Source organism: Durio zibethinus, chromosome 1 (genome assembly GCF_047325235.1).
Source record: "Durio zibethinus cultivar Kanyao isolate XHJ-2024 chromosome 1, ASM4732523v1, whole genome shotgun sequence".
Lineage (NCBI taxonomy): Eukaryota > Viridiplantae > Streptophyta > Magnoliopsida > Malvales > Malvaceae > Durio > Durio zibethinus.
The window spans coordinates 32,894,847-32,909,089 of record NC_143162.1 but is presented as its reverse complement, the minus strand read 5'-3'; the positions used below and the strand labels follow the sequence as shown (position 1 = coordinate 32,909,089).

The window sequence follows — 14,243 nt, the reverse complement described above, 5'->3', positions numbered from 1 at the left end:
GTGTGATAAATAGTCTCTTTGAATACTTCTAAGGTAAAGAAATATCCTTAACTTATTACCAACATATTTAAGTAATTTAAAAAAAATTTAATATTAAATTATTTGGTAAATCATAAATATGTTTTAAGACTTGGATAGTTTAAAACCAAACCGATACCATCATTTGGATGGGTATTGTGAGGTTGTTATAACCTTTCCACTCGTAACTGTACTTTTGAACTTAAATTTGATTTCGTAAACTAAAATTTACCTTTTAAAGATGTTTGAATTAAGTTTGAAACTTCTTTTTAAAAGAGACAAATTCAGTTGGATGACTAATCGCACCTCAATAAAAAAAATGGTAGCAACTCCTAAGTTTATATTCAGCAGTAAGTTCATAGATCTATATGTTATGACAATGTCAGTTATTGAATCACAAATAAAGATAATATCAATAATTAAATAAAATAAAATAAAATAATTAAATTCTTTTTAAAAAAACGCCAACAATGTCACTAATTCTTTATTAGAAAATTTTGGAAGGAATAAAATTATTTTTTAATGAAAAAAATAAATGGCATTATTGGTATTTTTAGAAAAAAATTTAATTAGTTTTATTTTTATCCTTATTTATAATTTAAAATAAAGTTTTTTATTTTTCATGGAAAAAAATTAAAAAATAATTAAAATTTTAAATGGAATATTCTTTAATTTAGATGAGATATTTTGTTTCCATCTATAAGTGATTAAAATTGCATAAAAAATGTAATAGAATGATAAAATTGTATAAATAAAATAAAGTGGTAAATATGAGTGGTAAACATGAAAACCTCAATTTAGTAGTGGTAAATTGGACATTTATCGCAAGTGTTTATGGGTCAGACCCAGTGTCACAATTGCACCCTTTTTAAAAACCAACTTCACATTAATTTCTTTAATCATTGAGATTTTTTTTTTTTTGTAATATCAATATTTAATAATTTTAATTTCATGAATTAAAAAGATCACAAAAGAAGATATTAAATATTTGAAAAGAAATTATGAGTTTTAGGTGTTACAGAGAAAAAAAATAAACAATATCCCATATAAACAAAAAATATATAGGAGTCCTTGATTTTTTAAACAATGAAAAAGAATGAAAACCTAATAAGAGTTTAAATTATATTAAGATGATCCTAAAAAATAAAATTTTAAGCACCATACATATCAAATCTATATTACATAATATTATTGTATAGTTTTTTTGTTTTTCATAACGTAACCCCTATATTACATCAATATTACAAGTTGAACCAACCCCTGTTGGCTTGATTTTTGTTTTTCATAACGTAATGGATTGATTAATTCCTCAACCAGCTGCCCTGCTTGCTAATTGGTGTTTAACTAAGAGGCTGCGTTGCTAGGGTACTGGGCTTGACTTGTGGCTGGCAATAACGTAAACAACCCAAGTAATGGTGACAAAACAAGCCCTTCCAGATTCAAGTTTACAGCTTCGTTTGCTTCAAAACTAAACCCTAGCTGTGCGTGCTTCCTTCTCCTTCTAATTATTTTAATACGACTTTTTTGTAAAGTGCAGGATCAATTTCTCTCTCTCTTTCATATATTTTTTTAAGTACAAGATAAAAAAAAAAAAAGCACTACACATTACACTTAAAACTTTAAATAGGAACATTTCGATCTTCATCTACTAATTATCACCTTATCTAAGCCCAGGTGCCCGTATGTGTGACTGTGTATATAAAATAGTAACAAATATAAACCACTTTAAAGGTGGGAACCTTTTCAGAGCCGGTATCTGATCGATCATATAATAATAGATCAATGAGGAATTAATGGTGGAAAACAGGGCCTCCATATATAGCTGCTGGTTTAAACAAGTCGAAAGCTGATTCGGATTAAATGCCAGTTTCTTTGTACATTGGCTTCTCCCTTTTCAAGACTTCGAGACCAAGTTCAAAACTTAATGCTTTTTTATTTTTAATTTAAAATGCTGGGGTTCTTTAGTTTTCTTGGTGACAGCCTATGTGGTCAATTTCCTATGAATTTAATGCAAAACCAGCCTTTTAGTCACATTATTGCTTAATTGGCTTAGAGTTTGTGTGTTGTTGGGAGAATACTGGATCTGTGATTGGTCATTGGTGTCCCTTTCTGTCAGGGGGAAGGGGTAATCTTTTTACAGTAATGATGATGGGTAAGATCCAAGCAACAACCCTGATATACAAACTCCTGATAAATTTGCTCCCCCTACCAAGGTCATCTGGATCACATGGGAATCGAATTATAATATATCCAATGTTAAAGCATCCCGCCCCCGAAATTAACAAACTCCGTACACAGAAAAAGGAAAAAAAAAACTTGATTACTATTATTCATATCCGGATGCAGTCCCTTTGCTCGGCCGTCTATGCGGGGACCATCCGCCCTCGGCGACACGTCTATGAAAGAATCCATTGTTCGAGTTATCTGCCAAAGCCAAAAAAAAATGCTGCAGCCTACATGCTAGGACCATTTTCTAGGGAACAATCACAACTCAAAACAGAGAAGAAGAATCCAGTTTTTTCTTAAAAAAAAAAAAAGTTATAGGCGTGGGATTCAACTGTGCCACATCATGGGTTTGAGGCTGTAAGCCTGTAACTCTGGCAACTGGCAATGAAAGGGTTTTATAATACCGGTTTAGCAGTTATTTAATGGTAAAGCATATATGGTTGTTGGGAGCAGAAAGGATTCAACTTTAAAAAAACCCTTTACTGAGTATTAAAATGAATTTCCTTGAAAACCCATTTTACAGGATCTGATCTAACATGTTTTTATTTTTGAGACACGTAATGACTATAGCCAACTGAAATGAAATCAAATGGGATCACTAAGTGAGGCTCGGTTGTGGAAGGGAAGTGGTTTCTTTTCCCTCCAATAATTGGATCTTCTGCTACTTACTTTATTTAAGGACCCAATGATGGGTTTGAATCTAGTGGTACCTTTCTTTACACATATGAAAGAGCCAGAGAGAGAGATTTCAAGGCTTGAAAGCATATGTTGGATGTCCCCATTAAAATCCATGTCCATGTCCACTTCCTCTTCAAATCAAAGCACTTCAAGTGGATTCCAACTCCTCTTCAACCATGGATTCCCCCTTCACCTAGTAGTGGGCATCCTTTTCACCACCTAACCTTCTGAAAAATATAACCATTGAATTAATATAGAAAACATATATTAGACCCATTATAAAAATAAAATAGAAACAACTTTAAGATTTCTTTTTAATCTTTTGAGGTGTTCTCTCTCAAATCCAAGTGCCCAATGGTGTAGCTCTGATACTTCTGTTTGAGAGCAATGGCCTTATTTCCCACTGCTTCACTCCCTAATATCTTAACCATGCACAGATCTCCTATCCTTTTTTTTTTAAATGTGTTTTAAGGATCATTTATATGGTCCATCACCCAATTATCCTATATTTCTACCTTTAAAAGCAAAAGCTTTCTGCTTTTATCTCTACTTAAATGTCTACCTAAAGACATAATAATAATTGTATTTTATACAAAACTCCTAGTACCCTGTAATGGTATCATTTCTCGTTGTCTTTTTTAAAATTATGCCAGTGTTATTAGTAGTTTGTTGTCTGATCGAGACAAGGATTTTAAGATAATATTCATGACAGATGGCTGCAATAAAATGTATATGGATGTTGGAAGTTATAAGAACCTTTGGGATGAGAGTATATAATAAGTAATTTAAACCTTAACATCAATTTTTGTTAGGATATATTGTTTTCATTAATAATACAAGCATATGATTATTACTGTGAAAATGTGGATAAGATTATTACTAAATGAATCTACAATCCCCATTTGGAATCTGTTCCTGATCTTACCTCACTGATCTAAAAGATGACAAAATACCTCAACAGGATATATAGAAAATATTGGTCAGGGTGAGGGAGATAAAGATTTTTTAATCCCTTTTGTATTATCACCCGATGATTGAAGTTTTTGATTAATGATTGATTTGAGTACTTGTCCTGAATATCCAATTCTTAGCTAGATAAATGGATGGGTGAAACTTGGATAAATTGTTTAAATTGGATTCAAATTAGTAATATTCAAGCAAGAAGCAATCAGCCTTTCTCCAAGGTGTCAATCAAAGTTTCGTTTGTTTGTGGTCATATTACCATCAATCTATGAAATTATTCATCGATTAAGGGGCCCCATTCTTTAGAATCCAAGTAAGTAACAAATGAGAATAATTATTGCCAGGTCAGTGCAATATGTACAATTTTGTCATAAATTGCATTGGGGACTTTTTAGTACTCACATTCAGAATCGGAGTTGTACATATATAAAGATAAATTCCTCCCAAAAATGGGAAAAAGTTTAATACGAAATTGATATAAAGACTTTGAGTTCTTGCAATATTATACTATGAAAAATATATATAATTTGCATGATGCTTTCGTTGCCAAATAAGGAAAAATATCCTTTCTGAAGCAAATGAGTAGATTGCTTAAAGAGGGTTTTGTGCTATGGGCTACATGTTTTTAGAAGAGTGTAAACCTCAACCACTTGGATACATTATTTATCAGTCATCAGAAGAACATTAACGTGTCTCTTGAGTGAGCCTCTAAAGAGTTCCTTGGCTTCTTTACTCAATTATAGGCCTAAATATTCAAACCTTAATGCAAGGGAATATACATAATTAATGTCTGATTAGAGCAATTTTTGTCTGGCTGGCTCTCAAAGGGTATCTTTACAACTGTTAAAAGATGCTTTCCCCGTTCATTATTTTAAGTAACCAAACATGGGTTGCTAATTGATGTGGGACTCTAACTTCAGTAACATTTCACATTTGATGAGTTTGGTCACCGCAAACCATACATATAGTATATTTTTGTACAAATTTCATTCCATTTCTTGGTGTGAATATTGTAGTAAAATACAGCACAAGAAGTAACAGACTTTTTCATGTCTTTAAACATTGCCTGGAAAATGGTCCCCAGGAAATACATTAACTAGTTCAGTGGCTTTCAGGAATTCTTGGATTCTTATTGCATGAACTTATTCAGGAAAGCTCCAATTATTCAAACTGTAATAAGTTGGAGTTTACCATTCTTTCTCCAAACTTTTGTATTGCTTTCTCTTTCTTTCTTTCTTTCTTTCTCTTTTTCACACAATCATGCACACAAATCACAATCGTGTACCTGCGCAAAGAACCTTATCATTAGCTATGAGTCTAGCAAATGCCCCCACAACATGTATGAAAGATGAAGCTGACAATTGCAATATTTACTTATTCAACTGATTAATAATGGCAACCCATGGCAAAATGAAAATTAAATTCATCAGTTTAGTAGTTGTTTATGATTAAAGAACTTTCTTTAATATAGTAACCATATTTTTTTTCTCCAAAATAGTAGGATTTTCCCTTAAAAAATGAGGGATTTACTAAGCACTTAAAACTAAGAAATGATTTGTGTTGTTACATTGGTCAAAGTTTTCTTTCTCCAAGTACCCATCTTTTATTTTCGTTGAGATTGCTACATATAAATGTAGCATAGCTTGTTGAGCTCATAATAAACAATCTTCTTTGTTTTTAAAGGACAGATAAAATATATATAATTTAAGCTTTTTGGTGTACTTGCTTGTTTTTTAAAGGGAAAATAAGCCAATTGATTTGTATCTTCTGAATGTTTGTTTGCTGCAGATATAAGAACCGTCTAAGGTTTGCCAAATATTAACAATGTGAACTGCTTGCATTAATCTTTTATATATTGTTCTGTCTAGCAGTTCTCACTGGCCAGGCCAATCGTATCGTATGGAGAGTATAACAATTTTCATAAACAAATTGATATGGGCAGGTGCAGGTGACTGCGTCGACTCGTGGTTGTATTATGAAACATATACCATCTTTTTTATTTTTACCATATCATGATTGTAAGAGTATTAGCAGATTTAGAATTACTTCAATGCTAATTTGAATTTCAATATTAATTTATTGATTCTTGTTTCATGAACTTTTAAATATTCATCTTTTATTTTATTATTTTTATTTGAATTTTTTAATATATAAAACAACTATTAAAATTGGCTTCAAATTTTCGTAATTCAAGTCTTAAGATTCTAGATGAATATCTAAGAATTAGTTAACAGGGAGCTTAGAGAGAATTTTTATATAAGAGTAATTAAGATTAATATTTTTTATTAATATTCACAATCGCCTTTTTATATAGCTCATGTCTCAATCTTATTGGTAATAAGCCTCTAACAGGGCAAACATAGAATTCTATTAAAAATAGATATAAATTCAACTCATATTAATAATTAAATAATGTATGCATAAATGTACTAATTAATGACTATGGATCCATTTGATCCAACCGATATTCCAACAATAGTTAACATATATATGAGAATTAGGGTTTCAAATAGCGGTTGTGTAGTGACATTACGGTCGTTATTTTGCTGTTTCGGTAGCCTCTGCCATCGTTACATACCCAAAATTAGGTTGTGAACGAAATTCATAATCATAACGGCTGCTCGAGGCTATAAAATAACAGTGTAGTAGACAATAGTGGTGGCCGCTATTGTTCGCTACACTATTATTTTACGATCACAAGTAGCTGTTACAGCTGATCAATCTCGGCCGGATAGGGTGCTTCTTAACCCCAATAGATAAGTCCTTCTTTTTGTTCTGGATTTCAAAGAGATTTTGGCATGAGCTCATAGAAAAGCTCGGACTTCCCTCTTCATTTCTTCTTGTTTCTTGAAAAGGAAAGTTGTGCTTATTGCAAAGCCCGTTTGTTCCTTTCTTTCTTTGTCAGGTCAAGGAGAATCACTTGGTTGGGTTTTTTGCTTGCTTATTCCACTTCTTTCAGTGGGAGGATAGTGCGTTCGCCTTCCTTATTGTTGTTTTGTAGGATGCTATAGCCGCAATCATTATTTTCAGTTCAAAATGTAATTCGAAAATTTATTCTTTTTTAGTAGTTAAAGAATTTCATATAAAAAAACACATTCTAAACAAGAAAAACCTTTAAATTTATGATTTAATCAGCAAATACAAACCTCAATCAAGCTCAAAGAACATATTGTTGAAGTCAATCAATAATTATCTCAGACCTTGAAAGTTGAGAAAAAGCAAAATATTTTTTAATTGCTAAGATGGGAAGATGAAAGGCTTAGGTTCAATAGTAGCATCCTCAGTGGCTTGGGTTGAGGAATAAGACAAAGATAGTGTGGATGAAATTGAAAAAGGTTAGAAGATAGAGGAAGCATGTGATATGTCTGTCGATTTTTAAAGAAAGAGAGATTTAATCATTAAATTTGAAGAATGTACGAATATGGGAAAGGTTTGGTAGGTTTGAGTTCAGTTGAATCAAATCAACCAATCATAGCATTTTTATTTTCCTAGGTACGTGTGATATTTAAAAGTACATTGTATTTTATTTTTTCTTATTTAAGTGAAAATATGAAAAGGAAAAAACAAATGATTTGGTGAGAAATTGGATATTTTAGAAAATTTTTTTATTGATTTTGATGAAAATTTAAGAGGAATGTGAGCTATTAATTAGTGAATTTATTTTTATTTACCATCATTTTAAAGTAATTAGTAGTTTTTTAAATAATTTTAATATTATTAATGTTATTATTAATTGTATATTTTTATTAGTTAATAAAGATTAGTTCGCTACTATTATATTATTTTGGTTTAATTTAATTATTTAAAATGTTGCATTTGAAAATTTGATCTAATTGTAAAGTATATTTATCCATAATCAATCAAATAGTTTATCATCTTTCCCCAATAAACATATATTACAAAAATATCTAAAATATTCATCACTAACTTTTTAATTAAATTAATTATAATTTTTATTAACTTCATATAAGATATATTTTTTTTCATCGCATGTATTTATAATATTTATGACTTTGACATCATGCATATAATAAAGAAAAACATTTATAACATGCATTTTCTTTCTAAATTATAACTACAAAACATAAAAAAAATTATTTTACTTTATAAATAAAAATAAAATATCATAAATTACTTTAAAAATTATAAGTACTAATTTTTATTATTATAATTATAATTACTATATTTTATAATAAATTATAAAAAATTAAAAAAAATTCATGACCTTAATGATTGCAATGACTGTAATGAATTTCATTATATATGCAATCACAATAAATACGACACGATAAAAAACGTATCCGTGATCGTAATTTGAATTCTTGATAAGAATACTCATAAAACAAATGGCTATGCAACTATGCAAGAGTAAAAAAAAAAAAAAAAAAGGGACAGAGATATATGGTTCGAAGAATTTCCAAAATTATTGAATTCTTCTTCTTCTTTTGTCATTTTATCAACTATAGCCTTGGTAGTTAATTACAATTAGAAACTCTCCCTAAACGAGAAAAACACATAATTAATTAATTAATTCCACCCCTTAATCAGGTATTTAGGGTGGGATTCAAATATCTTGTGTATTTCTAATCAAATTTAGCAAATCATGGTGCATGTTCTCCTTGTGACAGTTTTTTCCAGTCCACCAAACGTCGCAAAAATTCCTTTACCTGTAAAATTATGGTAAGAAATATTTTTCTTAATGTTAGTACAAAATTAATGGTTAAAAATAACAAAAACAATTGTTATCAGAATTAATAAAGAAAATTGCATGCATGCTAAGATTAGTAATCTTGCTTGCCTCAGATGGTTCTTGGAGAGAATAGGAAGCATTTGTATCCTTGGGTTCTTTGGAAACAAGAATCCCAAACCCTTGTCCTCTATCACTTAAAACCTGGTCATAAAGCCAGACAAAAAATGTGTTCAAATTGACTTGAAACTCAGTTACAGAACAAACTTTTGCAGTACATGTGTTTATTATAATTAGATACCTTAAAGGCATCTTCATCGGTTCGATCGTCGCCAATGTAGACAGGCAAAACGTCATTTGAATTGGCAAATCCTAAACAGATAGAAATCAACAAAAGTAAAATTAGTACCATTAGTAGAAATAAAATAGCCATAAATGTATAGAAATTGAGTAAATCAGAATCACCTAGTGCCTCCAACAAAAATTCCAGGGCTCTTCCTTTGTCCCATTTGATGGTCGGACGGATCTCCAATACCTGCTTGAATCAAATCATAAAAATCAATGAAAAATGGGAAAGGGAAAAGGGGAAGAGAAAGAAATAGAAAGAGGAATTAAAACTATACCTTCCTTCCTTGACTAAGTTTAAGCTTAGGGTAGTCATTGAGCACTGATCTTACTTGCTCAGCTAATGCAGCCCAACTCTGCCAAAGGCGGGAAATCAGTGAGATTATTAGCATTGAAATTTCCGGAGGGGAAGAAAAAGACAAGAGTGGCTTTGAGTTGTACCTTTTCATCAACACAGCGAAAGTGTACGGAGACACAAAACTTGTTATTTTCCACCTTGGCTCCTGGAATGCATTTTGTTTTCTCTACCAAGGTTTTGTGCACCTGAGAGTTTTTTTTTTTTTTTTTAGTTTAAAATTTTTATATTTCCTGAATATATATGCATTGTTTCTTTGTCGTTTCTTTTTACTTTGTGAAATCAAGAAGATGGTGGGAGACAACAAACCTCATCAATCATGGGCAAGAATTCACTGGCAGGTTGGAAAAGGACTCCCTGGTTACCCTGAATAACACAAAAGTTGACAGTAAAAATGAAAATTATAAACCAGCCACGGAAAGAAAACAAAACAAATAAAGAAAAAGGGGTTTATTACTGATGAAGGAAAAGGGAAAAGAAAAAAAGAGTACAATTTATAGATGAAATTGCTAAGTACACTGATGTTCTTACTTTCTTGTATTTGCAACTTTTGGATGGTCCCTTGATGTCCATACCATGGCTACCAGCATAATAAAGGTCAGCTAATTTTACAAAGCTGTAAACCTGTTGAACCCACCATGAAAATCAATCAAAAATTTTTACTTCAAAAATTTGTAATAATCAATTATGATAATAGTACGATTTTCACTGGAGAAAAAATGTACCTTGTCTCGGCACCTTCCGGTCACTATAGCTGTTGGAAAATATCTTGCGACATCTCTTACAGCTGCTCTCATCTGATTAGACACGAAGAAGTTTTGCCAACGAGAATGAATTAGTAGGAGTTTTGAGTAACTCAGAGGCAGCTGATGAACAGTAGTGGAATAAGAACAAACCTCTCTTGACATGAAAGCTTGATCCGGGTCTTCAACGATTGGAGACAGCGTGCCATCATAATCAAGAAACATCACAATCTGTTTTCCTTTTGAAGCAGCCACTATTTGCTCAAACATGCTCAAAGCTGAGGGATGGTGAACCTGTTTCAGTAATAGACAACAAAACAAAAAAAAACAAAGAGGGGTTCATCAATGCTAATCAAAACGATATAATAACATCAGCTGAAGAACTGAGAAGTAATAAATATTGATGGGGAAATGGAACCTACAATCCAGGAACTTTTCTCATCAGTTTCAGGTATGAAAGCAGTAGACTTGATATGGGTAGGTGAAGAAGCTCTCATAGAATCCACCCAGGCATTGATTTTAGCTCCTCCTTTCTCAGTATCAAACCACTTCTTCCTTAGCATCTTAAGGTCTTGTGGAAAGGACTTTGCCACTGGCAGAGATAATGGAGGCATCACATTCCTAACGCCAAGCGATTTCACATCAACAATCGCCACATTTTGTTGGTTAGTCATTCTTCTTACTCTTCTTGCTTATCGTCTGTATAATTTCAAAATCCAAAATCAAAACTTCAGAACCAGATAGGCAAAAACATTAAAATCTTATACTACATCTAGTTGTCAAAGAAACATCAAACTAATTTTCAATGCCTAGCCTCGATACCTGAACAGAGTAGAGAACAAAACAGAGGAGAAAAAACAGAGAAGATGGCAATGTGAGATCTTAGGAGTATGGAAAAACAGCAAGGGGCAGGTTTTTAAATAAGCAAAGGGCTTGAGAGAGAGAGAGAGAGAGAGAGAGAGAGAGTGAGAGAGAAAGGTATAAAAATGCTCAAAAGAAAGGGTAAAAATCACAGGAGCGCACTAACACTCAACAAGTCACAGAAAAAACTGGGGTTGTCTAGTCAATTTACAAACTTGGTTTCCCGGTAATAAGCAACGAAATAGCCATAACTTTCCTAGCCACCTGTACGTTTCTACCCCAACGATTTCCCCCGCCCCTTCCTCCCTTCTTTTTTTTTTCCTTTGAATTGAGGGACTATTGATCTGATCCCAATGAATATTTCCCACTCCCTATTGAATAAAAAAGGGTTTTTTTTTTTTTTAACAGCAACTTGTCGTGTTGGGAGATGATAAAAATTATACTTTAAACTCATTATTGTTAAGATTTGGAATAAACTAATAAGCCAGCATTGATCAGCAGAATCTAAGGATTAAACTGTCGTATTCCATTTCAAGGGTACTACTTGTTATTATATGATAAAAATCTTTGGTAAGTACATGGTTTTGCCATGTTCAAAGCCTGGTAAAAAAAAAAAGGGTAAATTGTGGGGGGTTTTGATAGCGGTCAATGCAATTTCCATTTATATGTAAGCATCAGAAAAAACTCAATCAAGCACTTAACTCATCATTAAAATGGTGAAGGAACACTTGGGAAGTCCCACGTCGTTATTTGTAAATTTGATTGTTTTGGGGTTTGACAGAGAGATTGGAGAGTAATATGTTTGACAAAGTTGTTATTTCTGGGTTTTTTTTTTAAAAAAAAAAAACAATTTGCTTCATTGTTTCCTGCTACGTATGAATTCAACAAGCTTTTTGTGGTCTAGCAAATTAAAATATTATAGTAGTATTTGATATTAGGCATGCATATTTCATGGTTAGACAATTTGGCATAAAGTTTAGTAAAATGACATGAAGGAAAAGTGAGTTCGTCAAGCGAATTATAATTAAGGGGTAATTAGAGGATTAGAAAAGTCTAAGGATCAATCCAATTAATAAAGACAAACACTAGTTTTTTTTGGTTAAATGAGATTCAATCTTTATGAAAAATATTTCAAAACTTAAATTCTAAATTACTAAACTAATATGAAAAATGAGTCCTCAAAATAATTCAAGAAAAAAATTAAACCCAAATAAAATTGAAAGATTCTCTAACCTACATGGATTTTCTTTTTTATTTTTATTTTTTCAAGTTATGTTTCTGATTTGTAACAATAAGAAAGATCGAAGGTCAAACAACAATTTATACCATAAATTTTCTTATGGCTAGGGAGCGATATTGGTGCATGCGTGTGGGGACTAGTTACATGAATTATAGATACATATATAAAATTCATTTCAATTTCTAGTTTGCACGGAAAATTTAAACTGTTATAATAATCATCGATCATTTTATTTTGTAATTCCATTATTATTGTTATAGTTCCTATCGAAGCCCATAAAAATTTAGATGAACTCTTCGTTCAAAACAACCCCCTTTAAAACTTAATTTCTAATGAATTCTTTTTCTTCTTTGTTCCAATGATAAACTAGTTAAGATGACAGGATACCGATTCATCTGTTTGCAATAACTCTTGTAGCTACATAGCATGCAGTCATTCCTTTTCCTTTTTACCAAGGCGGCGTTTTGAGAAAATATATATATATATATAAATGTTAAAATTTAAACTTTAGATTAATGATACTCCATCTTAAAGGCGTGGGCATGATCAGTTGACGTAACACTGAAGGCTAATAGCCGAATCCTTTGCATTAACCTCTCAACAGCTAATTGCTAATTAATTTGTTAGTTAATTAATTCTTTTTTTTAAGTTATACTTATAATCACATAATTAATTATTACATCATTAAATAATTAATTAATAAACTAAAACTTAACTAAATAAATAAACTCACGCATTGTAAAACTTGAATCTAGGATTTTAGGGTTTTAAAACCTCCTCTTGGCCACTAAATTAAAACCTCATTAACTGTTTTTTGTATTTTGTTAAATGTCTTTTATTTTTTATTTTATTGCATATCACTTTCTACCGGGAAAAAAAAAAAAAAAACAAATAGCAAAAGTATGAACCAAATAAAGCCTACAGTGTTTGGTATGAGCTATCGTTTTAAAGTGAATTCTATGGATTATTTTGTACTGGTTTCTCCCAACATCTGAAGCAATCACGAAATTAAGTTAAAATTGGGTCAAAATTTTTTTGGGAAAAAAAAGTTGTTCTTGACTTTTTTTTTTTCTTATTTCTAATAATGAAGCTGAAATTTCAACATATAGACACAGTCTGGAAAGGAGTTGCATTTAAAATTTTATAGCTAAATTCAACAGAACTTTTAAATAACTCTAGGAAATAATTAATATATTCATATAGAATGGAACGAATTTTTATGATTGCGTGAAGACTGGTTTATTAAAGAGTGTTGAATAATTCCAACTATAATTGTCTAATCGCACTTTTCTTACTATACTACAAATCTAAGATTTCTACTTGATGAAATAGTCAACCCCACAATTTTACTTCTGCCTCCAAAGTCTCTCTTTCGTTATTGACATTAATTGAAGAAAAAGGAAGAAGATTATTACCATGAGTTTCCAAGCAACTGTCAATGAAGCGTTTTTAGACTATTCTTTTAAATTCATGCCATATGGTAAAAAAAAAAAAAAAAAGCTTTGATATCTCTTTCTCTTTCTTTTAAACAACATGATAGTAAAAAAATTGTATATGCATTCATCAAGTATACATCAGGATAAATGAATACTAGCTATATTATATGTACAAGTAAAAAATTACAAATATTCTAATTTTGATATAAATTTGTATTCACAATAATTTTCACTTGAGTCAAACCATATGCATTCGAAACCTGATAGTCTCTTGAATGCAACTTTTCACTCTTTTATTCTTTTCATATCTTTTCTTTATTATTTAGTTTATAATGATGTTACAACTTCATGCATTATTGGGCATTCTACAATGAACCAAAAAAAAGTACTAGACGTAAAAAATTCAGCCAAAAATGGCATTTTCATTCACCATCGCCCCCTGTAAAGGTCACTGAAACTAGCAGCTCCAACCTACCTAACCTCTTATTATGCAGTTTGAAGCAAAACCAGCGGCGTTTTTGTCTCATAATCTTTACATAATTAAGCCCTTCTATTTTGTCTGCATTAGGTTTTAGTGATTCAGCTTTTCCTTAGCATAGCCTTTTTTTTTTTTATTCGTTTGATAGTGAAAACTTAATTTTCGTGAGGATTTTCCTTGATAACCCAAATCATTTTATTTAACCATTATTTG

At 31.1% G+C, this 14,243-nt stretch overlaps 1 protein-coding gene across 1 annotated transcript; it reads right to left on the bottom strand.

Annotated features, from left to right (window-relative positions):
* Positions 1–8,288: 8,288 nt before the first annotated feature.
* LOC111310776 (putative trehalose-phosphate phosphatase 6) lies at positions 8,289–10,974 on the bottom strand. The gene is made up of 12 exons (XM_089765186.1): positions 10,838–10,974; positions 10,438–10,714; positions 10,169–10,309; positions 9,998–10,069; positions 9,804–9,896; positions 9,582–9,638; positions 9,359–9,460; positions 9,196–9,273; positions 9,038–9,107; positions 8,874–8,944; positions 8,684–8,776; positions 8,289–8,552 (listed from the first exon to the last, which is right to left on the bottom strand). Exons 2-12 carry the CDS (start codon positions 10,687–10,689, stop codon positions 8,487–8,489), a joined length of 1,095 nt encoding a protein of 364 aa, XP_089621312.1. The 5' UTR covers positions 10,690–10,714; positions 10,838–10,974; the 3' UTR covers positions 8,289–8,486.
* Positions 10,975–14,243: the final 3,269 nt, after the last annotated feature.